This window comes from Pogoniulus pusillus, chromosome 10, assembly GCF_015220805.1.
Source record: "Pogoniulus pusillus isolate bPogPus1 chromosome 10, bPogPus1.pri, whole genome shotgun sequence".
In the NCBI taxonomy this organism is placed as follows: domain Eukaryota; kingdom Metazoa; phylum Chordata; class Aves; order Piciformes; family Lybiidae; genus Pogoniulus; species Pogoniulus pusillus.
This window is the reverse complement of record NC_087273.1, coordinates 35309070-35335902: the sequence shown is the minus strand read 5'-3', so window position 1 is coordinate 35335902 and position 26833 is coordinate 35309070. Positions and strand designations below refer to the sequence as shown.

Below are 26833 nucleotides of genomic sequence, written 5' to 3'. Positions count from 1 at the left end.
ATACCACATCCTGGAGTTGGCCTCTCCTTTCTGGATGTAGTTTTAAAGACCACTTAGAAAGTGAGGTTTGGAAGGTTTAGATGGCATTAAACTAATGATCAGTGTGGTCTGCAGTGAAAGCATAAAATTATGGGATATGCTATCCAAGACTAAGCATTTTTTACTGCTTGTGAAGAAGTTTTCAGGCAGAGGAGAAGCAGAGAAGCTTGACCCTCTGGGTTTGTGTAGGGCCTTTCTAATTGTTGGGGTGGCTTTGTACTAAGGTCCCCCTAGCAAGGAATTGAAACTCCTCCCATTTCTGCCAGCTCAAGGCAGAATTAGAAGATTTTCACCTGAGAAAGTGCCAAAAGACTTCATTAAGGTTAGAAAACCTCTAAGGCTATCAAGTCCAATCGTCAGCACAACACTGCCATGCCCACTACACTGTCCCAAAGTGCCATGTCTACATGTTTTTTGAACACCTCCAGGGATGGTGACTCTACCACTTCCCTGGGCAGCTTGTTCCAATGCCTGACTTGAGAGACAACATGCTGAGAGCTCTCTTGCCTGTCATCTTTGCTCCTGCTCCTACAGCACATGACCCACCTGTAACATTGTCAATAGTTAATGTAAATTTGAGGAATTTCTTTCTTTCAGGATTGATTTCTTTCACACTTCTTCCAACTTGTAACATGCCCAAACTCCACACTGTTGTGACCAAGGGGTTTTGGCTTATTGCAGCTGAAAGAAATGTGATTTCAGCAATATTTTTGTTTCCTTGGGAGTACTCGTGTGTAGCTCCGTGTGCTGCTTCAATATGTTCTTAGCCCAGCACAGAGGTACCTGGGATGGTTGGTAGTTAGATGTGCCCTGGATGACTTCCTGAAACCCTATTTTGTAAGATGTCCACTCCAAGGTGAAGGTGTTGAGAGCCTTTTTTGTGGTTGGGGTAGCTTGGAATTACATATTTATACAACTCAGAATGATTTCCATCTCTAGGAACTCCATCATCTGTCCCTTGACATAGTTGTATTGCCTCCTGCCTTTTGAGAAGTCTTTTTCTTTACACTCAGTTTCACTGGTTGCTTGCTTTAGAGGTGCCCAATGTTACTACATTTCATGTGTATTGGCAAATGAGAAGAACAGATGTGTTTAATATCTTAGATAACTGTTAAAATGTAGGAAGTGGTTAACATCACAGTGAAAAAATAGCTACATTATTGTCTTCCTTTTTCTATTCCCACATGAGAGTGGTATCTGCTGTTGAACTATGACTCCACCAAATTCCATGTTTATATGTTGGAATGCTTGGATCCAGCCAGTTCCAGTTGTCTTTAAGAGACAGAGTCCATTTTTATTGAAGAGTATTGAGATATTGCAGTCTGCTTGATCAGTTCAGTTCCATCTGGGGCTTTTCTCATTTGGTTGATAGCAAAGGACAAGGTGCTTGCAGTACTGCAGTATCAGAAAAGTGATGTCTTCCTAGCCATGTCACACATTATTAAAGGAACACTAAATAGTATGATGGGGGTTTTTTGTGGAGGAACAAAGGGAGCACCATTTCCAGTGCATATTATGGAACCAGAATTGTTTGGTTGGAAAATATCCTTAAGATTATGAAGCCAAACTGTTTTACCATGTCCTGAAGTGTCATGTCTACACATTTTGTGAATGCCTCCAGGGGTGGTGACTCCACCACCTCCCTGGGCAGCCTGTTCTGACATTTAACCACTCTTTAGCAAAGAAAAGTTTCCTATTAGCTGTTTTGAAACTCCCCTGGTGCAACTTAAGGCTGTTTCTTCTTCTGCTGTAGTTAGTTACTTGGGGAAGAGACTAACACCCACTTCACTACAACCTCCTTTCAGGTCGTTGTAGAGAGCAATAAGGTTTCCCCTCAGCCTCCTCTTCTGCAGACTAAACAATCACATTTCCCACAGCTGCTCCTCAGAAGTTTTGTTCTTTATACCCTTCAAGGGCTTCATTGCCCTCTCCTGGAGGTTAGTAAAGACCAGGATGGCTGACACCTTCTTTATTTTCCCAGTGTATATTGATTCTTTTTAATGTTTTATCACTCAAAACCCAGTAGCGTCTCTAAAGCCATGACAGTTTTAGATTTCAACAGGCAGTAGTCCATAAATGTCTTAAATGTTTGTGGGAAATAAATATAGAGGAGCTTTCATGTTACCTTTCATTAAATGCCTCTCTGGTTGGCTCCAACAAATGAAATGCATAATACAGGCCTATAAATGCAGGACTATAAATACACACTCCTAGAAAGTTCTGAGCCTGAGCACATCAAGCAGCAGGGGCCTTTTTATGTGGCTTCATACAGTGCATTTAGTTCATTTACTCCTTTGCATGGCTTGGCTCAGGTCTATGTGTGCTCCTATGGTGCTGTCTCCCTGCCTGGTTTCCTGACAAATCCAGTTTCACAGCCTGGGTGAACAGACCCTGAAAGCAGAGTTCCATCTGGAATCAAAACACTGAAAGGGGGGGAAACTAAGAATTAGTTGGTTTTGCAATGTTTGGCTGTGTGTAGTGTTCATTATTGCCTTTGGCAGATATTCTTATTTGGAAGCTCACTGAGTCAATATTAAGTCAAGATTTTAAGGAATCTGAAAACACCAAATTGTTTCTCACTCTTTCTCAGTGTGGGCCAGGCTGATTTCAGATAGCTCTGTCTGGTAGGCTCCTGGCAAACGGCTCAGCAAGTTCAATCACATTTACATTCTGGAGCAACCTTTTACACCTCAGAACGTCTACAGTTGGCCTCCACTGGAGAATGATACTGTTTGCCACTGGCTTTGAAAAGCAGCCTTACAACCAGACTGAATTCCATAGGAGTCATCAAGACACACAAAGTTTTTGTCCTGTAGGTGGCTTTCTGAGAGAGATTTGTTCCTATATTGCTCAGACTTCTTGCAAGATCATAGGATCATGGAATGATTTGGGTTGGAAGGGGCTTCCAGATGTCATCTACTCCAACAACCTTGCAGTCAGCAAGGACATCCTCCATTAGATGAAGTTACCCAGAGCCCCTTCTAGCCTGACCTTGAGGATGGGGACTCAACCACCTCCCTGCACAACCTTTTCCAGTGTTACACTACCCTCATGATAAAGAACTCCCTCCTAACTTCCAGCTTAAATCTACCCTTCTCTAATTTAAAACAACTGCCCCTTGTCTTACCATGAGATGCTCTCAGATAACTTTCAGACTGCATATGTGGCCTTGACAGATCGTGTCACCCTGTCATGAAGTATGGTGAGAACATGTTTTCCCCCATTCCATGGTAGAAGATGTGATTGATCCTGCTTGATGAAGTGCCCTGACCGGGTGCAACCAGGTGCTTATGCATGAAAGTGATGTAGAATGGAGTATATGAGCCAGGCAAACCCATGAATGAGCCAGACCTACTGACTTTGCTAAGTGGGGCAAGAATCATACAATTGTTTTGCTTAGAAGAGATCTTTAAGATCATCAGGTCCAAACATCAACCCAGCACTACCAGCTCATTACTGAACCACATCCCTCCGCACCACGTCTACATGGCTTCTAAATCCCTCCTTGGATGATGACTCCACCAGTTCCCTGGATAGCCTGTTCCAGTGCTTGACAACCTTTTTGATGAAGAAATGCATCCTAATATCTGATCTAAACCTCCTGTGGCAGAACTCAAGGCCATTTCCTCTTGTCTTGTTGAACGACCTTAAGCACAAGTGGCAGGCAGTAGCACAGAAAGAGGAAAGGTAGCAGTACCCTCAGGAAGTGGTAACATTTTCTTCTTCTTTTACTTCCAGGTCCTACTTAGACATGTATAAAGTGATAATATTTAGTTACCTCTTCTGGTTTGTGCTTACTATCATCTTCATAACGGGAACCACGAGGATCAGCATATTCTGCATGGGCTACTTGGTTGCCTGCTTTTATTTCCTTCTCTTTGGTGGAGACCTCTTGCTGAAACCCATCAGGAGCATTCTGCGATACTGGGACTGGCTGATTGCCTACAATGTCTTTGTGATTACAATGAAGAACATCCTCTCAGTAAGTAGCCTTTCATCTTCCCTCATCCCTTTGGTTTCATTGGGAGTGGACACAGCCAGCTGAGTGGTCATTAGAAATACTTTTCAGGACCATAGCCTTCTGGAAGTGCAAAGCAGGCTCCATTTAAACTCTGAAAGTGCAAGAGCACGTCCAGGATGTGGTAATGTGGAAGGTGGTGATAGGAAAATCTGCACCCTTAGGTTCAGCTGGGCTCCGTGAGCCCTCAAAAGCTGTTTTCAAAGGGCCAGATTCTGATTCATTTGCCTGGTAAAGTCTCTCCTTAGAAGTGTTGTGAAAATCTCAGTGGGGTGAGAAATTATTAAGAAGTGCAAGATGAGTCATAGCATCAATAAAGAGTTGACATTTAATTAACCTTTTATTTAAAATGAGACTTTTCAAGCCTGGGGCTAGATGGAGTTGTGTGATGTGATCTAAGTAGTGAGGTTGATGGCAAAATTACAAACTGGCTTCCTGTTTTCCTTCAGAACCAGTGTGAATTTCAGGTGAAAACAGATAGATTTGGTAGTTAAATGTCAGATTCTTCTGCAAAGTATCGAAGGTTTTCTTACATTAATGAACTTCTTAGAGCAGATTCTTGCAGTGGCACTGATAGGTAGCTGAGACAAGGCAGTAATTTAAATCTCTTTGAAAGACAAATTTAGATTTATTCCTGGCAATTGCCTTTCAGCTTTGAACACTTTTTCTTTTCAGTGCTGGATCTAAAAGAGCAGGCATTTTTCTTTCTGCATTTATATAAGTCACTCCACTGAAATAAACTTGATTTATGAGTGGTTTGAATTTGCAAATGGTCTAAATGCTTGCATATGTGCTTCACTTTATGCTTGGGAATTGACCTGGAGCTGTGTGTGTGTGTGTGTGTTAAGCTTGTCCATGTGTGTTTGCAGCGTTAGGTGGGTGACCTATAAAAATGACTTAGCTGTCGCCTTGCCTCACGTGCCAGACGTTATCACTCCCTCTGCCAAAACACAAACCAAACCCACAAACCTCCTACCTTGCTGATCATCAAAGAGAACTAATTCTTGCTGCTTTAGGTCATGTTTATCACTGGTGAAAATGCTCTTTCTTCTAACCTCTGATGAGATGTAATACAGCCAGTGAAAGTCACAGTATTCCGTAATATAAAGAGGTGCAATGCTTGTCTTTATTTTTATGGCTTGTTGTATGAAACTGTTCTTTTATTTTCCAGATAGGAGCATGTGGCTACATTGAATCACTCATTAAGAATAGCTGCTGGTTGATCCAGGCATTTAGCTTGGCTTGTACAGTTAAAGGCTACCGTATTCGTAAGTACAGCTCATTTTTCTTCATCATGTTCTATAACTAAGGAATTGCCTTTAAAACCTGCAAGTTCAGTTGGTACAGCTTGGTCCTGCATGGACTAGCAAGAAACAACATTGAAAATGCTTCACAGAAGCAAAGGAGGTGCATACCTTGAGAGCTATCAACACACCTACAGAATCACAGATCACAGATTGGTAAGGGAGCTCTGGGGATCAGCTAGTCCAACACTCCTGCTCAAGCAGGGTCACTCACAGCAGGCTGCCCCAGATTGCAACGTCCAGGCAGGTTTGGAATCTCGCTAGAGAAGAAGAACTCCACAACCTCTCTGGACAGCCTGCTCCAGGGCCTTGCCACCCTCACAAAAAAGAAGTTTTTCCTCATGTGCAGATGGAAACCCCTGGGTTCCTCTTTGTGCCCGTTGCTCCTTGTCCTGTCATTGAGCACCACTGAAAAGAATCAGTTGGCCAAAGGGTAAACCAGTTTAGCTCACTGAAACAGCATGGGGCTTTGCCAGCACCAAAGTGGTAAATTTTTGCAGGAACAGTGACTTTTTAGGCAGCTGGGGTTTCTTTTGAATTATTTTTCTCATGTTTGTGATGCTAACAGAGAGGAAGTGGATAGTGGATGTGTGTGGATGTGAGAAAAGGGAGGAATGAAGTATGGAGAGCAAGATACTTCACCTCTCAGAAAGCTATTAATTTGACTGCACTCTTTTCACAGTCATTCTGTGTAGATGGTTTGAACATACCTGATTTGTTTCCAGTGTTTTGTTCTCCTGACTTTAAAGATCATCTTAGTGAGCCTGCAGCACCAGTTTATGACCCTAAGAAATAGGTGAGGAGGAGTGGAAGAGAAAGGAAATCTGAAGACACAAATGCACAAGATAAATGGTGCCCAGTAGTTCTTGTATTGTCCAAAACAGTTTGAGCAGCACCAGAAGTTCAGGCACAGGTTTCTAGCTCCCCACGGGATGAGCACAGCAGTCTTTGAAGCTCTTGGAGCTTGACCTTGCAGACCCATTAGGTTGGCTTGCTTGATTGTAAAGCCATCTTTGAGCCAGAGTCTGTCCCTTGAGTCATAGAATCATAGAATGGTTTAGGTTGGAAGGGACCTCCAGTTCCACCCCCTTGCCATAGGCAGGGACACCTCCCTGCTGGAAGTAGTTCTTGTATTATCCAGAACAGCATAGGCTTGCTTCATTGTAAAGCCAGCTTTGAGCCAGAGTCTGTCCCTTGAGTTACAGAATCATAGAATGGATTAGGTTGGAAGGGACTTCAAGGATCATCCAGTTCCAACCCCCTGCCATAGACAGGGACACCTCCCACTGGAACAGGTTGCTCAAGGCCTCATCCAACCTGGCCTTGAACGCCTCCGGGAAGGGAGCCTCCACAACCTCCCTGGGCAACCTGTGCCAGTGTCTCACCACCCTCACTGGAAAGAACTTCTTCCTAACATCCAGTTTCAATCTCCCCTCTGCCACTTTAAACCCATTACCCCTGCCACTTTAAACCCATTACCCCTCATCCTGTCGTTACAAGACCTTGTCAATAGTCTCTCCCCAGCCTTCCTGTAGGTGCCCTTCAAATACTGGAAGGTCACTCCAAGGTCTCCTCACAGCCTTCTCTTCTCCAGGCTGAAGCGCCCCAACTCTTGTAGCCTGTCCTCATAGCAGAGTCCTTCTGCTCTCTTCTGTAGGGCAGCCTAGGCCATGTGGTTTATAGTCTAGCTTCACAAACCCCAGATTTAATGTTTTAATATCCCCAAGAGAACTGTCTTTTAGAGAAGAAAGAAAGAAAGATGCTGAGCCAAAATGTAAAGGTAAGAGGAATGAGATTTCCTCTCTGCCTATCTCCTCCTACCCCAAAGGAAGAAGTTTTGTGGTTTCAAATATTTTTTCTCTTATGCAATGGAAAGAAACATTGAACTGAGCTGTAGAGAGGAAAAATAAAAATCCTAGCTGGTGGCAGGCAGAGAAATATCTGTTTTGATAAAAATAAAGCACTTAGTTCTCACATTGGTAGTGCTCTTAATAGAATAAAAGAGGCAAAAAGTCATTTATTTGAAATGAAAGAAGAATTGAAACTTGCTTCTTAGAAAATAAAATACTTCAAGCTATCAAAAAATACTCTGGGGTTTGTTTTTTCAAGTACCTATAGGATAAAATGTATTTGTTTGAGAATGCTTCACCTTTGCTGCATTCATTTTGTTGTGGTATCACATCGTTGGAAGCTTTTGAGTTGGCTGCAAAGGGAAATAGAGTGTGCTTTGTGTGAAAATGCATGCCAGTTTTAGTAAGGAAAATACTCATTCATTACCTCCATTAATATATTTTTCAAAGCCTGTTTAGCTGATGACACATTAGAAAAGAATATTTAACACAACAGCCTTGTGCTGATGGTGTCTTTTCTTTCTTTCCTTTAATTCCAGCAACCAACAATCTAGATTGTAAGCTGCCCAGTGGAGAAGCAGGAATCATTTGGGACAGTATATGTTTTGCTTTCCTGCTGCTTCAAAGAAGAGTCTTCATGAGCTACTACTTCCTGCATGTTGTTGCAGATATAAAAGCTTCTCAGATCCTAGCATCCAGGTAACACAGAGTTCCAACCAGTGAAGTGAAACAGTTCAAATCTCTCCCTCAATACAGTGCTTGCTTTTTTATGATGGGCTGGACCACCTCTCCTGTGAGGAGAGGCTGAGGCAGTTGGGCCTGAACAGTTTGGAGAGGAGAAGTTTCTGAGGTGACCTTATTGTGACCTTTCAGTATCTTAAGGGAACCTACAAGAAAGCTGAGGAGGGACTTTTTAGGATGTCAGGTAATGATAGGACTGGGGGGGATGGAACAAAGCTAGAAGTGAGTAGATTCAGACCAGATGTTAGGAAGAGGTTCTTCACTATGAAGGTGGTGAGACCCTGGCATGGGTTGCCCAGGAAGGTGGTGGAACCCCCATCCCTGGAGGTTTTTAAGGCCAGGCTGTATGAGGCTGTAGGCAGACTGATCTAGTGGTAGGTGTCCCTGCCCATGGCAGGGGGGTTGGAACTGGATGGTCCTTGTGTTCCCTTCCAATCCTGACTGATTCTGTAATGGGTAGTGTCAAAACAATCCCTTACATTAAACAATCCATGCTAAATTCATAGCTGCAAACCCAACTCTGACAAAGCAAACAGTCAGAAAACAAATGAATTGAGAAGCTGGTAGAAGTATAGCCATTTTTTTCTGTGAAACACCATCTGCTGGCTCTCTGAGAGAGTCTTTTTGAGGGTCTTCAAAAGGAGAATGGCCAAGACATGTCATCTGAATATCCAAATCAATGAGCTGATTATATTTCTAATGAAACAGAGGTAGAAACTATATTCTTCTGGAACACTAGAAGCTTGCTCAAGGATTTGTGGCATTAGATTGAAAGCATTGTAGTATTCACAGGGTAAAAATGAAGCTGAAGCTATGCTTGTTATGGCTTTGGATAAAGTTGGTCTTTACTTACAGCTTCCTGTCGTTGTCTCTGGATAAAGCTGGTCTTTGCTTATAGCTTCCAGTCATGTCTCTGGATAAAGCTGGTCTTTGCTTACAGCTTCCAGTCATCACCTCTGGATAAAGCTGGTCTTTGCTTACAGCTTCCAGGGGGCTGAGGCAGAGGGACAAAGTGATTATAATGCTGAAATGACTGAAAAGACCAAAATCTGGAGGTGTGCAAGATAGGGACTCACCTGTGTTCTGTTCCTGAGGTCTGGAATCTGAATTCCTTGAAGAGCTACTTCAGCTTATAACTGAGTAGAGATCAGAACATTTGGCCCCAGATCTTGCAGTTATTGCCCATAAACAGATTAGTACTCTGCAGTAATTGATTATTGCTCTCAGGTTTTGGATTAGTTTGGGTTTATTCAGATGAGGTCAGATACAGAGGGAGTACACTTCTCTGTGGTGAGCTGGCAGAAGGGAAATTGAAAAACATTTAATATTTCTCCTCCCTTTTTTCCCCTTTCTTCCTTCCCCAATTCTGCCACAGGGGTGCTGAGCTTTTCCAGGCTACAATTGTCAAGGCTGTAAAGGCAAGAATTGAAGAGGAGAAAAAATCAATGGATCAACTGAAAAGACAGTATGTATTTAGTGTATTTTTGTGTCTATATACACAAGTGCACATGCATGTATTTTACTGACTGTTGATATTTATGTGGCCCCCTTCTGTTGCAGAAATGCTGATTAGGTTTTGAAGTATGACTTTGCAGTTCCCAAAAATCACTCTCTGGGCATTCAGAGATCTGAGTTAGTTTTATATTATGCATTTTTAAAGTCATCACTTTCAAAAAGACAACATGCTGCAAAACCTAAACTTTCCTTTGAACTTAGAATTACAAAGGTTGTAAGGCTAACATAAAAGAATTCAAGTGGAATGTGCTGACTTACCTCCTCCTCCTGTGTGCCTGAAATTGTGATGGAAACAGATGTTTCCTGTAAATCAAGAGAGAAAAAGTGAGCCCTCCTGAAGGATCTTCTAAAGCTTAAAAATCCAGTGCTGACAGGTTAAGATTAGCTTTTAATTATTCTACACCTGAGCATGATAGCAACAAGACCATATATTTTTATCTTTAAGAGGTGGTCTGTGTCTGTGCTGAATTTTCTCTCTATTAGAAGTCCAACTCGGCTGTAGGTTTGAGTTATTCTATTTTGTGCACTTGAATGCAGAGGTGCAGAGGAAGTAGGAGAGAAAAGCAAACTTTTTATCTCTTTCCTTTCACTAATTATCCTGCTCTCCTCTTAATTTGACTCTTTCCATGTCTCAGAAGAGTAGGATAGTCAAATGCAAATCACAGAATGACAGAAAGATAAGGGTTGGGAGATCATCTACTGCAACCCTCTTGCCAGAGCAGGTGCTACAGGAAATCATTGAGGCAGGTTTGGGATGACTCCAGAGATGAGACTCCACAGCTTCTCTGGGCAGCCTATTCCAGTGCTCTACCTTCTTCAAAGAAGCTCCTCCTCATGTTTAGCTGGAACTTCCTATGTTCAAGTTTGTGCCCACTACCTCTTGTCCTGTCACTGGGCTCCACTGAGTTACCCTATGGAGCTCATGAAAAGGGTGGGGAGGTTACTAACCAGAAGTGCTGTGTTACCCCTGAGGGTGCAAGTCTTAAAGGTTAGAAAAGGGGAAACAAGAAACAAGAACTAGGTTAATAAAACACAGAAATCAGGGAATCTGTGCTTAAAATCCACCCAAGTAGTCTGAATTCACTGTGGGCTATGGAATCTGGGGAACATCCTGACCCTACTGCAACAGTTGACAATACTTGACCATTATAAATGGATTTTGTTCTGTGTATCTGCATTCCTAGAAAGATTTCCTGGATGCCTGTTGCTTCTATTGAATTTGTGATTCCTCTTCTAGTGTATGAGTGCAAAACATATATGTTTACCTTTAGTGAATGTATTTGCATCAACTTAACTGACCTGAGGATCCTTCCTCTTTGTACAACTCACATCCTACTCTGTTGTGGGTTTTTCTGATGGTGCAGCCAGCCTGCTGCTAAAATACATGCAAAAAGCTTTCAAAGCTCCTCCACTGATATGCCTGAAAAGCTGTAGCTGCTTCCTAACATGATGTCAAATCCCAGTGCTGATCGCTTCTTCAGCACCTCCATGGCCAAAGGAGCATCATAAGGCTGCAGGGGTCATGCTCCCTGCTTGCACGCCTGGGGTTTCCTAACAGACTATATACTGGGCTGCTGCTGCTCTGTGCTAGAATCAAACCTATCCCAATTAACAGGACATCCCTGCTCTGGGAATCATTTTTTCCTGATAATTCTGCAGAGTTTAAGATCGAGGAGATCACATTGCTTGCAGTCCTGCTGTCATGGGTTTGGGCTGGGCTGGCCACTAGATGAGTGACAGATATTCTCTGTGAAGCTCTCTCCCTTCCCAAAGGGAAGAGAAAAGGAATAGCAGAGAGAGACTGATGGGCTGGGAACTAAACCAGCTTTAATAGAAACAATAGCAATAAAATGTAATAGATATTAATAGACACAAAGCAGTATTGAACTCAACCTCCTGATGGCGGTGGTGTCACCTCTGTCACCACTGATAGTGGGGGCAGGCACTGGGCAAGTCCCAGACTGGAGTCCGCGGTAGGTGGAGACCAGATTCAGGAGCTGGATTCTGGAACTGGATTCAGAAACTCATGGATTGGGATCAAAGGCAGAACAGTCCTCCTCACGTGCCAGTCTTTGAAGAAGAGGCTTGACCCTGGTAATCCCTCAGCTTGATTCTGAAGGTGACATCCATGGGTTGCAATCCCTTGTTGGTCAGTTCAGGGTTGTCTGTCCTGTTCACTCCTTCCTGCAAGTGCCACTTCTGGCTTCTTGCACCCTAATGCGGGCTGCAAGATGTTGCAGTGTCCTTGGTTTGCACAGGAGCAAGTCTAAGCCAGAGCCTTTCTGCAGCCCAGCCCTTGGCAGTAACTCTCTGCCATCAGTGCTCTCACTTCTAAGCAGCAGCCCCTGGCTGTGCAAACCTGCCCTGAACTTCAGAAACTCTCACTGAGCAGAGACTGAGCCGAGAAGTCCAATCCCTGAACAGAATTGTTCTTTTCTACCTCAAACCAGAACAAACTCCAAAACAAATCCATATTGTTCTGGAGACTGCCAGTTCTTACTTGCATAATGTCTGCCTTCATAGAGGGGGTGCTTGTTTTATTTCATTCACTAATGTGCACCAGTACCTCAGTACAGCTTAGACTGGTCAGGATGAAGACAACTGTCAGTACAGCTTTCTGACCAATGAAGTTGTCTTGTCTGGCACTGTAAATTCAGCAGCAGATGAATGATAGGGAAAGAAATCTCACCCAATAGTGAGCTGAGATGAAAGGGTTTTTACCTTCTCTACTGGGAAATGGACAGATTATGAAAGGATTTCAGTGCACTTTGATCAGTGAAATCAGTGAATCATTTGCTTCTAATCCTTTTACATAGAAAGACCTGTTGACTCCAGTTTCTTTTTAAATACCATTTATCAAACTGTGAGAGCAGAGACATCTTTCAAGACCAACTTGTGCCAACTTGACAAGATTGAAGGTTTTCTATGTGTGGACAAAAGTGAACCAGTTTCAGTCTTCTGTATTTCCAGATCTATGGGATAATTGATAGCCCAGGTGGTGGAGTTGTACAAATAGTGTAGGAACAACCACATCCCTGGTTCAGAGGAGCAGGTTCCAGGGAAACCACGGTGTTAGGAGGAAGTCCTCTTTTGTCAGAGCTTCATTTGCCGTGTGGTAGCTCCTGACAGCATTTCTATAACTTTGAAATGATGATAAAGTGGTTGAGGGGGAATAGGTAAAACCAAGCAACCCAGCTGCCACTGACCAATAAGTGACCATCTAGGCTTGATTCTTCCAGCCAGCCCCTTCAGAGCCTCTTGTGTTTAAGGGCAGGATTTGTGACAATGTGGAATGGATTATTTCCTTTAGGAGTGTCTGAGTGTGTATATGCATATGTCTAGCAGTTGGGTTTAGAGGTGGATCAAAAAGGGTGAAGAGATGAATCTAATAAGCTTCTTCCTTTTGCTAGAATGGATCGCATCAAAGCCAGGCAACAAAAATACAAGAAGGGTAAAGAGAGGATGTTAAGCATGACCCAGGACTCATCAGAGGGGCCAGAGATTCGGAATGCTTCTGAAGAAGATGATGAAGGTACCATTAGATTGTAATACCATAGTTACTGTTGATCACTAAGGACCTAATAGTTGGACAAGCCAGAAATTGCTCATTAAAACTGGCAGCATGTCACAAGGTTGTTAGTTGAATATCATGTTTGGAGCTTGATTCAGCTGAGAAACAGAAGACTTTTTTTTTACTGCAGGCAGGAGGGCTTAGATAAAATTATTTCCTTTGAGGTTACCTTTGGTTAACTCCATGCTGTTGGCAAAAAGCTGGAGAGCAGCAGGGGTTTGTTGTGACCAAAGTCATTATCTGTAAACCACAGCGTTACAAACAGGTAGCATCCACTTTTTTTTTACCCCAGCAACGTTTTCTGGATGCTGTGAGTTATTTTCAGTAGCTTGAGATGTTTGTATACTCTTAAATGTTGTTTAAAACATGGGAACAGCTAAAACGATACCGATCTAGCGTCTCAGTTCTGGCACTTGAGATCAGCACTTAGTGGATTTAAGTGTGGGTTGGGTTTTTTTTTGGAGCCTGAAATGTAAGGGGATTTGAGAAAAGGGAAATGATTTTTCTTCTTGAAATTGCAGTCAGCTGGGACTGTATGTTTTAAAACACAACCTTGAGCTTTTTAGCTGGCTTAGAGTAGAATGATGTTCTAACTGCTGCATAAACCAGAGTACTTCTGCTTAGTTGTCACGCCTTTGATGCCGTGTTCAGGAGATCTGACATCCCATGTGCTCCTGCCATTGTAGCTCTGGGGGAGAGAAATGAAAACAATGATTAATCAGTGTAAGAAACATGTTTCTCATTTGTGAAAAAGAAAATTGTAAGCATCTCTAATTTGTAAAATTAATATTTGGACGTATTTCATTTTAGGAGAAGCAGAGAAAGAGAAAGCCAAGGGCAAAAAAAAGCTGTGGTGGCGGCCTTGGGTTGATCATGCTTCCAGTAGGTTTTCTCAATCATCTTACAAATATGTGGATTTAACCCTTATATCCTTGACCAGAATGAAGGCATTCCCATGACCTGTTTGTTTTATGCCTGATTTTATGATTGTGACTTGATAGAAGGCTTGGGTTTGTTTTCTTTCAACAAACTGTTTCTACTTCCAAACCTTCAAGGAGTGACTTTGAACTACTGTGTGTTGGAAGCATTGAGAGCTCATGACACTCCAGGCATACTTAGGGAAATATCAGATCAGATAAATATGTGCCAAAAGAGTCTGTTTTGGCCTCAAAAGCCTCACCTCCCCCTCTACTGCACACAATATATGTGAAGGTGAAGGTTTGCCAATGCATGTTAGGATAGTCATCATTTCTTTTTCATAGGCACACATCATACATCTTTTTTATGGTCCATCAGTCACTCTGCTGTCAGCTGCAGAAATCTGAGTGCCATAGCATGGCAACACCACTGTTCCCAGGACTAGGTTGTGCAGAGCCCAGCTGAGTCTATCTGCTCACACTCCAGTGCACTGTTGATGCCAGTTGTTTGGTTATTTCAGATTTGGGGTGTGTTAATCAGAAAGCAAAAATATATTCAGCCTTGAGCACAAAAAGTACCAGCCTGTATCACAGAATCATGTGGAGTCACAGAATTGTCAGGCCTGGAAGGGACCCCAAGGATCATCTAGTTCTAACCCTCCTACCATGGGCAGGGACACTCACCACTGGATCAGGCTGCCCAGAGCCACATCCAGCCTGACCTTAAAAACCTCCAGGGATGGGGCTTCCACCACCTCCCTGGGCAACCTGTTCCAGGGTCTCACCACCTTCATGGTGAAGAACTTCTTCTAATATCTAATCTAAATCTCCCCTCCTCTAGCTTGGATCCCTCCTAGTCCTATCATAGAACCATAGAATCAAGCAGGTTGGAAGATACCTCCAAGATCATCCAGGCCAACCTAGCACCCAGCCCTAGCCAGTCAACCAGACCATGGCACTAAGTGCCTTTTTTGAACACCTGCAGGGACAGTGACTCCACCACCTCCCTGGGCAGCCCGTTCCAATGCCAATCACTCTCTCTGCCAACAACTTCCTCCTAACATCCAGCCTAGACCTCCACTGGCACAACTTGAGATTGTGTCCCCTTGTTCTGTTGCTGCTTGCCTGGCAAAAGAGACCAACCCCACCTGGCTACAGCCTCCCTTCAGGTAGTTGTAGACAGCAATGAGGTCTGCCCTGAGCCTCCTCTTCTGCAGGCTGCACACCCCCAGCTCCCTCAGCCTCTCCTCATAGGGCTGTGTTCCAGGCCCCTCATCACCTTTTTTGCCCTTCTCTGGACACATTTCCAGTATCTAAAAATCTCTCTTAATTTCACTGCCTGACCTCCTAAATACTCCCTCTCAAGCTTTCTTGTAGCTTCCTTGTAGCAACAATAAGGTCTTCTCAGAGCCTTCTCTTCTGCAGTCTGAACAGCCCCAACTCTCTCAGCCTTTCCTTACAGCAGAGGTGCTCCAGACCTCTGCTCAGCCTTGTTGCCCTTTGCAACATTATGCTATTGTAATGTCTGTAGCCCAATCCAGGCTTACAGTGCAATACTATCCTACATTATGGATTGGATAAACCAAGCAAATTAAGTAGACTGTAAACTCAAATCACCTATCCTTCTTTGTTGAAGGAAATCATATATGAGCTATTGAAAATCCACTGGAGATTAAAGAAAACCAAACATTCAAGTGTAAAGCATTGATCAGAGCTAAATACGGATGTCTACATTGTACTTGATCATTTCATTTAAGAGTTACTCTAAGTTATACTTCTACACATCTACACAGTGCTTCATTTACCATTTATAACTCCAGCATATATATATATATATATATAGCCACTTAACAAAATTCCATAGGCTTATTTCTATCAAGTCACAAATAACCTGTGCCTCTGGTTTATGTTTTCTAAAGGGCACACTGCCACTTTAGAGAGACCTATCCCTTTTCAAAAGTCTTAGCAAAAATAAACCTCTTGCCCTGTAATTTCATTACAATTGAAACAGCTCAAAACTATAATTTGCAAGCTTCTGCTGTTGAATTGCAAACTGTTGAAGGAATGGGATAGGGTCTCTTATTTATTCACTACTGGTTCTGGAATAAGAACTGTTCAAAGAGAGGCACTGACTCTGGCTTTTATTTATTTCACCCTCATTATTTAATATTCTCTGTGGCAACCTGCTTTTTGTTATTTAAACAGTAAGAATTCCTGAAATGATTGGCTGTAGTAATGCAAAACCTTGTGGGAAACATCATAGACCCTGATTGTGCCAACAGAGGTTGCCTGCCAGGCTCTCTGAAACGTGGCACTGGCAGTAGGTGTTCCTGGGCATGCAAACTAGGAATAGATTGGTATTCCCCCATCTATCCATGTTGGAACACTGGGCTGTCGCTGCAGCATTCTGCTGTTCCTCTTCATCAGTGGGTTTGTGGCTGTGGCAGTGTAAATGTTTCTATTGAAGTTGCTCAAGCTTGAAGTTTTGTGCCAATTCTGATGTTTGGTTTAGATTTCCACTGTTTTTCTTTTGTACCACTTGTAATAATTTTGTTGTGCAGAGAGAGATCTGATTTTGTACATCGCAGGAATTAAAACACAATCATTGCATTTGGGTCTGAGCAGAACAGATGGGAAACATCAGTGAGGCTTTCACAGGATCTTTGAGGCTGGAAAAGATTTCTGAGGTCATTGAGTCCAGCCTATAACCTAACACCAGGACATCAGCTAAACCATGCCACCGAGTGCCACATCCAATCTTTTCTTAAACACCTCCAGGGATGGGGACCTCACCACCTCCCTGGGCAGTCCCTGCCAGTGCCTACTCACCCTTCCTATGAGGAAGTGCTTCCTGATACCCAACCTAAACCTTCCCTGGCACAGCTCCTGGCCATGCCCTCTTGTCCTGTCACAAGTTGCCTGGGAGAAGGACCCAACCCCCACCTTACTACAACTTCCCTTCATGTAGTTGTAGAGAGTGATAAGGTCTCCTCTAAGTCTCGTCTTCTCCAGGCTGAACAACCCTGGCTCCCTCAGCCCCTTCCTGTGAGACTTTCCCTCCAGTCCCCTCACCAGTCTTGCTCTCCTCATGGACACTGACTCACACTCCCTTACAAGGAGATAGGGCTCCTCCTGTGTGCGTGGATTACTCATGGATCCTCACAAGGATCAGCAGAAGTTAGGGCCACCTGCTTTAAGGTTCTCCTGGGCCACAAAGGTGGGTAAGATGTAGCACAGAAGATAGTGCTCTTAGCTCTCCTGGAGAACTCTTTCCCTCTGGGTAAAAGCATATGAGATTATGTTGACTTCTCCTGCATGGTTCCCACCCCTGCCCTCTCCATCTCACCCCACAAGAAAACCTGAAGGTCCCTTTTCTCAGTAGGAGAACATCCCATTTTGCAGCAGGAGAGGGGTCCCCCAATTCCAGTCTGCTCAGGAATCATCTTACTACTAAAATTCAGTCTCTTTAGTAATCCCTGTAGGGATTCTTATTCTACTTTGCTGTGCATTATTGCTATTCAATCATACCTCCCTCTTTAGCTGTACAAGAGACAGAACAGCTATGTTATAGTGTCCCCTCAGTCACACTTGAACTTAAGACTTTTAGAGGGAGATCAGTGTAGACTTGTCCAGGTGCTCAAAGTCTGACCAGGTGCTACTCTGAGCCTGTGGAGAGCTGCACCGTAGCAGAGGCTTCCCCTTGATGTCAGACCTTATCCTGCTGATCTCTTTCTGTTCCTGACTGCAAGATTCCTTTTTATGAAGGGGAATTGCAGAATACTGTCTCTTAAAATACATGAATCTCTTTAATGCATTGAAATGGACATTCTTAGAAGGGCCTGTAATTCATTTAGAATAACAGAATCACTGAGTTTGCTTCATCCAAGACACTTCCAAACTTTCTTTTCATAAAGTCAGTTTAGTTGGCATAGACTTTTAAAATCATCAAGGCCAACCACTGACCACCAACTCTACCATTAAACCATGTCCCTAAGCAGCACCACATCTTTTAAACCCCTCCAGAGATGGTGACCACACCACTGCCCAGGACTGCTTGTTGCAGGACTTGATAACTCTCTCAGGGATGACTTTTTTCCCTAATAACCAACCTAAACCTCCCCTGCTTCAACATGAGGCCATTCCTGTTTGTGCTATTGCTTGTAACTTGTAAGAAGAGCCATTCCCACCACACCCCAGCCTCTTTTCAGGTAGTTACAGAGCTTGAGAAGGTCTCCCCTCAACTTCTTTTTCTCCAGACTAAACAAACCCAGTTCCCACAGGTGCTCCTTACAAGACCTGTTCTCCAGGCTCTTCACCAGCTTCACTGCCTTTCTTTGGACACGCTCCAGCACCTCAGTAGTGAAGAGCACAAAGATGAATCCAGGATTTGAGATGTGGCCTCACCAGAGTACAGGGGGATGATCACTTCCATAGTCCTGCTGGCTAGATGATTTCTCATCTACATGCCAGGATGCTGTTGGCCTTCTTGATCTCCATTCAGCAAATTAAAGGTGCTGGAGTGGACGCTGTCCATTTGCAGGGTGTTCATTGATGTTAAAAGTCATAACTAGGCACATGAGGGAATTGAAAAGATTGTGATCCAGTGGACTAAATATCACAGTCTGCTTGCCCTGACGTGTCTGTGGTAGTTATGTGTGGTCATCTGTGTGGGAATCAAGGTATGATTGAACCAGAGCTATTGTTCTTTTTTCCAGCAACCTATAATGAGGGTTAAACAGCATTTTCAGTGTGTGTATTGCTCCACGTATCCAGATTGTCTGACTTTCCATCTCAGTAACTGTTCCTTAAAATATTTCAGCTTAAATGTGGAAATTCTTTCCTGTTTTTTTCACTGCTGGTTGTAATGCTGTGATTTTGATTTTTTTTTCCCCCCCTCTTGCTCATGACCTTATTTTTTCATTACTTCTGTTGCCCTTGTTCGTTCCTGTAGGCCTATTTGCCACCTGAGGGAAAAAAAAAGGCAAAGCAAACCAAAACCAACCACCACATTGCTTCTGTTCAAGGATATAAGGCCTAGCTTATTCACTGTGCATCTTGACTGTATCAAGGCTTCAGAAATTTTCTGAATCCATGGGCAAAACCAAAAATCTATTTAAAAAAAAACACAATTGAAACTCATTTGTGATGATGATGTTGGTAGAAGCCAAGTGAGTTGTTTTAAACAAACCCAGGTTTTCCATTGCCTCATCAAAGCAAATGGCTGAAGAACATTTTGAGTGATGATTGATACCATCCCATCCCATAACAGATGCCTCAGCATTTGGAAGAGAAGTTCTGTGTTTTTTGTCCAGTGTAAAGTCATTTACTTGCCTGCTGGGCTCTTTTTCTTTTACTCCCTCAAATAACCACCAGTTCCAAATTGATTTAGACTTAACTGCCATTTTTCCCCCCTAAAGAACCTAATGACTTCATAGAGCCTCACAGAATCACGGAATCAGTCAGGGATGGAAGGGACCACAAGGGTCATTGAGTTCCACCCCCCTTGCCATGGGCAGGGACACCCTACTCTAGACCAGGTTGGCCAGAGCCTCATCCAGCCTGGCCTTAAACACTTCCAGGGACAGGGCCTCAACCACCTCCCTGGGCAACCCATTCCAGGCTCTCACCACTCTCATGGTGAAGAACTTCCTCCTCAGTCTTTTTTTCTTTACATTTTCTTCTCCTGGTGATGTTTTCCTCAGTTCTTGTGTAGTTCTCATTCATGCCCAAAGTGTTACAGACTGATCTAGGGTAGGGTGTCCCTGCCCATGGCAGGGGGGTTGGAACTAGATGATCCTTGTGGTCCCTTCCAACCCTGACTGATTCTATGATTCTGTGATATCCAATAAATTGACTAAGACCTTTCCATCTCTTGCTGTTTCTCTGTTCTCACCACTCCTGGTTATGAGTTTTGAAATGACTTGACTGGCTGTTCATAGGTCTTGAGGCAGTTGAGAGCTGAACTTTTCCCAAAAAAATAAGAAAATATTTTGTTTCACTTAGTGGTCAGAAGTGGAAATTATTATTTGTTTGAGACGGATAGTGAAGAGGAAGAAGAAGAGGAGAAAAAAGAAGAGGAAGAGCCTCGGAAAAAGTCTGCGTTTCAGGTACTGGATGATAATTTGCTTTCTGTTGACACCTGGGGAAAACAAAGAAGTAGGCTCCTCATAACACAGACACCTGGTAAAGCAACATCTAAAGCAGACCTGAGAAGTATATTAAATGGAATTTCTTGCCAGTTTAAAATGTGCTGATCTGGTTTAAGCAAAGTCACATTCCTGTGTGATGGTTTGGGTGTTATTCACCCCCCCATTCTCATGAAATCACCCAGACTAGATTCAGCCCAGCTGAAAACTAGAATGAAGCTTTGTATTTACAGCTTAGCATAATATACAGGCAGCTATTTACAATCTATACAGATATATACAGGAACATACAAGTTACAAAGGAAATGCAGCTTTATATTTACAGCTTAGCACAATATGCAAGCAGGTATTTGCAAGATACACAGCTACAGACAGAAAGAGACAAGTTACAAAGGCAATACAGCTTCATATTTACAGCTTAGCACAATATGCAAGCAGGTATTTACAACCTATACAGCTACAGACAGAGACAAGTTACAAAGGTAATACAGCTTCATATTTACAGCTTAGCACAATATGCAAGCAGGTATTTACAACCTATACAGCTACAGACAGACAGAGACAAGTTACAAAGGTAATACAGCTTCATATTTACAGCTTAGCACAATACACAAGCAGGTATTTACAATCTATACAGATATATACAGAAACATACAAGTTTAAAAGATAATACAGCTTTGTTTTTACAGCTTAGCACAATATGCAAGCAGGTATTTACAACCTATACAGGTACAGACAGAAAGAGACAAGTTACAAAGGTAATACAGCTTTATATTTACAGCTTAGCACAATATGCATGCAGGTATTTACAACCAATACAGCTACAGACAGAAAGAGACAAGTTACAAAGGTAATACAGCTTCATATTTACAGCTTAGCACAATATGCAAGCAGGTATTTGCAAGATATACAGCTACAGACAGAAAGAGACAAGTTACAAAGGTAATACAGCTTTATATTTACAGCTTAGCACAATATGCATGCAGGTATTTACAACCTATACAGCTACAGACAGAAAGAGACAAGTTACAAAGGTAATACAGCTTCGTATTTACAGCTTAGCACAATATGCAAGCAGGTATTTGCAATATCTACAGCTATGTGCAGAAAGAGACAAGTTACAAAGGTAATACAGAAACACAGCACCCCTGCTAGAAAGCAGAATTCCCAGGAGGGCCTCCCAGCCACCCTTCCACCTTCTCCCCACCCCTCTACCTTATCCCAGACTTTGCCTTATGTTCAAGGTAAACTGGGAGAATCAGCCAGGGGGTTAGGAAGCAGAAGGATTAGTTAGACAGTTAGGGAGAGAAGGGAGGCAGTCAGAGCCAGGGAGAGCAATTCTGTTATGTATATGTATGTTCTTGTTTTTATACATCTCAGCAAGCCTATGAGTGAAGTATACATCACCATTGTTTCCTTTTCACAGCCTATAATGTGATTATTCTCACTAAAATATTCCAGCTAGCTTCAAACTAGCACATCCTGCAGGAACTGTAGTAAAATCTTACCGTCATTCACTTACACTTGAGGAAAGCAAAAATACAAACCCAGAAGTTAAGATCTTGAGCTTAACTTTTTCTGCATTGCAATAAAGGCAAGTGGGGAAGCTGACTTACCTCTGGCACTGCTTTATAATGCTTCAGAGGTTTAGAGTAGATCTTATCATTCCATAAAGGAATTAGTGACTTTTCATGGAAAAGAACACATATTGAATAAATAATGTGGCTTTTTCTTACAGAGCTTTATTAGATCTGTAATATTATAATATAAGATTATAATTATAAGATTAGAAGATTTTTATATAGATCTTTTTATTATAGTTCTTAGTGGACCAGAGTAATATATCCTAAGGTTGAGCTTAGCAGTTCAAATTACAAAAGGAGACCACATCACTTTCTCTCCTTTTTATTTTGTTCCTCAGGATAACATTAATTTATTAATTTGAATTTTAAGTGAGAGGTTGTGTTGAAGGAAGAGAATATTGTAATGTTAAAAGCTGAAGCTTCCTAGCTGGCCTTCTAGGTACAGACTGGTTGATGCTAGACAGTGCCAGGTATTGAATCCACTGGCTTAAATGAAGAACTGGGGTGAGGAAGTTAGTGAAATGCTCATGTATTGCTTTAATCTTCATTAGATCAAAGTTTTGGTTGTTGAAGAAACACCACAGGATGATTTTCAATCTGTAACTTTAAAAGCTTAAAAGAAAGAGTTGCTGCTTGAATACTCAGTTCAAGGAGCAAGCTCAGAGCAGTGCAGAACTATCTCATTACTGAAAGCCCAGCTCAAGCAAGAGCAAGAAGCTGCCTCCTTGCTCTTCCTTTCCATATGCCAGTAGCTCCCCAGGTGACATTACTGAATTACAAGAAGTAATACTTTCTTTATTTCACTGACACCATGTGCCTGTCGTTTATATCTTTACATGACATTGCCAACTGATAACATTTGTTAAAGTGCCTGTGTGGTAATGACACAGAAAGATTTATTTCCTGACCTTAAACAAGACAAAATGAACCTCAGTGAAAAATAATGTTCAAAGTAAATTTTATCTTCTACTTTTTAGGCTGAATTTTTAAAACAGATTTTGCAATTTAACTCACCTAGGAGCCTAAAAACGACTTGGGAATTCCTAGGTCATTTTTCTTTCTGGGCTTCCATGCAGGCATAGAGGAAAGTTTGCATTCTTGTTTCTTGTTGATTGGTTGTAAGTGGCGGCAGCATTTTGTTCAGATGTGCTGAGATTTTAGAGTTCTAAACTTGAGGTCAGAAGCTTAGAAGATTCTTTCCTTTACTCTGGGTTATTGCAGGGGGCGGGTGGGTCTCTTTGTTTGTTTGTTGCTTTGGTTTGATTTGGGTCTTTAGGGGGGGTGATTTGGGGGGTTTTGTCTTTTCTTTCTTTCTTCCTCTCTTTTCCTTCCTTCCTTCCTGCCTTCCTTCCTCCTTTCTTTCTCCCTTTCTTTCTCTCTCTTTCATTTCCTTCCTTCCTTCCTTCCTTCCTTCCTTCCTTCCTTCCTTCCTTCCTTCCTTCCTTCCTTCCTTCCTTCCTTCCTTCCTTCCTTCCTTCCTTCCTTCCTTCCTTCCTTCCTTCCTTCCTTCCTTCCTTCCTTCCTTCCTTCCTTCCTTTCCTTCCTTCCTTCCTTCCTTCCTTCCTTCCTTCCTTCCTTCCTTCCTTCCTTCCTTCCTTCCTTCCTTCCTTCCTTCCTTCCTTCCTTCCTTCCTTCCTTCCTTCCTTCCTTCCTTCCTTCCTTCCTTCCTTCCTTCCTTCCTTCCTTCCTTCCTTCCTTCCTTCCTTCCTTCCTTCCTTCCTTCCTTCCTTCCTCCCTCCCTCCCTCCCTCCCTCCCTTCCTCCCTCCCTCCCTTCCTCCCTCCCTTCCTCCCTCCCTTCCTCCCTCCCTTCCTCCCTCCCTTCCTCCCTCCCTTCCTCCCTCCCTTCCTTCCTCCCTCCCTCCCTCCCTCCCTCCCTCCCTCCCTCCCTCCCTCCCTCCCTCCCTCCCTCCCTCCCTCCCTCCCTCCCTCCCTCCCTCCCTCCCTCCCTCTCTCTTTCTTCTTTTTTTCTCTCTTTCTTCCTTTCTTCCTCCCTTTTCTTTCCTTTCCTTCCTTCCTTCCTCTCTTTTCCTTCCTGCCTTCCTTCCTCCTTTCTTTCTCCCTTTCTCTCTCTTTCTCCCTTTCATTTCCTTCCTTCCTTCCTTCCTTCCTTCCTTCCTTCCTTCCTTCCTTCCTTCCTTCCTTCCTTCCTTCCTTCCTTCCTTCCTTCCACCTTTCTTTCTCTCTTTTTCTCTCTTTCTTTTCCTCCCTTCCTTCCTTCTTTTGCTTTTTAGAGTTAAGTCCTGAAACTACTCATCTGAGGATGGAGGATTTGGTCTCTCTCTCACAGTTCTGGTCAGAGGTTCTGTATAGGTTGCCAGTTCTGCAATATGCACAGCCTTGAAGATGTTTGATGGCTTTATGTAGGCGAGGAGTGGTGTGGAACAGAACATTGGTTGTGCTTGTGAAAAGCTTGATCAGCTTTTAGTCTTCAAACCTTATTCACCTCCCAGCTGCATCTACGTGGTCTTACTAAAAGTGCTAGCACAGTAATGTTTGTGCTAGAGCCTGCTGAAGAATTGGGGTTAATTGTTGATCTTTCTCTTTGTGGAAGTTGTGTGCAGTGGTCACTTCAAGGGTTAAACTGGAGATGTGTATTTATTAGAGAGTGAAGGCAGTTGAGAATCTTCTTAATGACATTGTGAGCATCACAAGTGATCTTTGTTCATATTGAAGTCTGAATCTAAACTCAATGTAATCCAGATACAGTTATTCTGTAGGTACTTGTTAATAATACTTTCTTGTTTTCTACTAACTGCTCTTGCTTTGTTCTTCTTTATAGAGAGCTATTGGGAAATTTGCTTCAGCCATTTTAGCCTTGCCAAAGTCTGTCATTAAATTACCCAAAACCATTCTTCAGTATTTAATCAAAGCAGGAAAGGTACTTGATGTTTTGTGAGTGACCCATCCCATAGCTCCTGTCCTTGTCTGCATTTTCCTCTTACTTGAATGATTGACAAAAAATAATGACAGCTAAAGCTTTATTCCTAGTAAATGAGTAGCAACATTGCAAATAAAAAAGTTTTATACTTTTGGAGTGGTCAAGACACAGGAAGTGTGTTTTAAAGTGCTCCCCTGGAGAGAAAGTGCAGACTCAAATTCTCATTTTCTTCTGATGCTGTACAAGATGCTTGTGTCAATTTGCATGCATCTTATGGACACCATGGTAATTGACCTCAGAGAGCTGGTAAATGCTTTGTGAAACACACATTCTGCTCCAGACTTCCTTTTAGGTCTCTGCTGTTCATCACTATAAAGAGATTCATTCATAGAATCACAGAATATATCTGGTTGGAAGAGACCTCAAAGATCATCCAGTCCAAGCACTCAAGGGTCATCATTAAATCATGTCCCTAAGTGCTGGGTCCACACGGTGCTTGAGAACAACTCCAGGGATGCTGACTCCACCACTGCCCTGGGCAGACAATTCCAGTCTTTGGTAACCCTTTCAGGGAAGAAATATTTCCTAACATCCAGCCTGAACCTCCTCTGGCACAACTTGAAATCATTTTTCTAGTCCTGTTGTTGCCACCAAGGAGCAGAGGCTGCCCCCTCCTCGCCCCCAACCTCCCTTCAGGTAGTTGTAGAGAGCAGTGAGGTGCACTTCTCAGCCTCCTCCAGACTGAACTCTTCATAGACCGTGTGCTCCAGGCCCTTCACAAGCCTCACTGCCCTTCTCTGGACCTCTACTCCTCTACAGCACCTCAATGTCCTTTCGATAGCAAGGCACTCAGAACTGAACACAATACTCGAGGTGTGGGCTCATTGCTCTTGTCCTTCTTGAATACATTTAGCATTTCATACTGCTGTATCACTTCACACTCCATATATAACATGGTATTTGTAAAGAGAGAGTGTTAGCTTGAGTGTACCAGCTCCAGCACCTAAAAAATGCTACATGTGAAGTTCATCCATGGGTAAAAACTTAAAGTAGTATGTATCATATGTATGCATCCAGTCAGCTCTTAAAAAATCCACTGCAGAAGTTCATTAATCAAGTTCCCTTTCTTCATTCTAATCTTCTACCCTCTTCCAAGTCTGCCTTTTAGCTATATTTTTTTATTCACACCCTGACTGTGGCTAGGTTACATTTTCTCAGCTAACTGTTTAATAACAGATACTGAAAATGTCTGATTTAGACTAGATTTAAGGAAGATTTTTTTATGCCAAGGGTGGTAAAACTCTGGGCCAGGTTATCCAGAGTAGATGCTCCATCCCTGGAACCATTCAAATTGATGCTGGATGGGATGTTCTGAGCAACCCAATCTACTTGCAGATGTCCCCTGCTCAGTGCAGGGGAGGTGGATTAGATGACCTTTAAAGGTCTCTTCCAGTAAAACCAGCTTATAATTCTATGATTCTGTGATTCAGTAAGTAGCACTACATCAGTTCAACATCATTTCAACATGCCCCTGGACCACCTTCATTAGAAGACACCTGCTACAAAGCAAAGAGGAACCAGTGTGTCTGATCACACACATTTCCTCATGTAATGCTTGCTGTGAAATGAGAGTAAATGTACAGACCTTGAGAGATTTCCCCTTCATTCTTGTACACAGTCACAAAACAGAACAAAGCAATTTTTGGCCTTTTAAATTCATTTAAAATCACCTTAACAGCTGTAAAAAAAAATATGGGTTAATGTTCCAAAGCAATTTGTGCATATACATTTTCAACCCAGACATAAACTGAGCAGAAATGTTGTCACTGCCTCCAGCTTCACTGAGACACATGTGTGTTCTTGTCGTTGCTTGCATGTTTGTCTTGTGAATTAAAAGAGATGGTTTGTTCCTGTGCTTTGTTTTCACTCTCCTGCCTGCAGCCATGGCCTTCCCTGTCTCTATTCCCAGCTATCCTTGTGTAGAAAGAGAAGACAATGCAGTGGCAATTAAAGACGATGCCCATTTCTCAGTGAAAGCCATAAGAGGAACAAAAGCTCAGCTTATGTCCCAGAGAGCTGTGGAGAAGATACACTTACCTTACTTTCTGGTATTCACATTTTAGATGGGATAGGAGAAAAAATTAGATGAGTGTTACTGCTTTTTGTGGTAACCTTTCTTCACAGCCTTCCTTCTCTTCCCTCCCCTCCCCCCCCCCCCCCCCTTCCCTTCCCTTCCCTTCCCTTCCCTTCTCTTCCCTTCCCTTCCCTTC

At 42.8% G+C, this 26833-nt stretch overlaps 1 protein-coding gene and 1 long non-coding RNA gene across 2 annotated transcripts in view; one reads left to right on the top strand and one right to left on the bottom strand.

The window, feature by feature from the left end:
* PIEZO2 (piezo type mechanosensitive ion channel component 2) overlaps positions 1–26833 on the top strand; it is a 375190-nt gene that overhangs the window by 296550 nt on the left and 51807 nt on the right. Inside the window, exons 28-35 of the mRNA XM_064150231.1 lie at positions 3778–4021; positions 5229–5325; positions 7751–7910; positions 9328–9417; positions 12878–12999; positions 13849–13920; positions 19959–20062; positions 24465–24563. Of these exons, the coding sequence (XP_064006301.1) occupies positions 3778–4021; positions 5229–5325; positions 7751–7910; positions 9328–9417; positions 12878–12999; positions 13849–13920; positions 19959–20062; positions 24465–24563 (988 nt within the window). The remainder of the gene's footprint in view (positions 1–3777; positions 4022–5228; positions 5326–7750; positions 7911–9327; positions 9418–12877; positions 13000–13848; positions 13921–19958; positions 20063–24464; positions 24564–26833) is intronic.
* On the bottom strand, positions 26124–26761 carry LOC135178875 (uncharacterized). Its single transcript, XR_010303769.1, has 2 exons — positions 26661–26761; positions 26124–26537 (listed from the first exon to the last, which is right to left on the bottom strand). It is a non-coding gene; the product is annotated as an uncharacterized LOC135178875 (long non-coding RNA).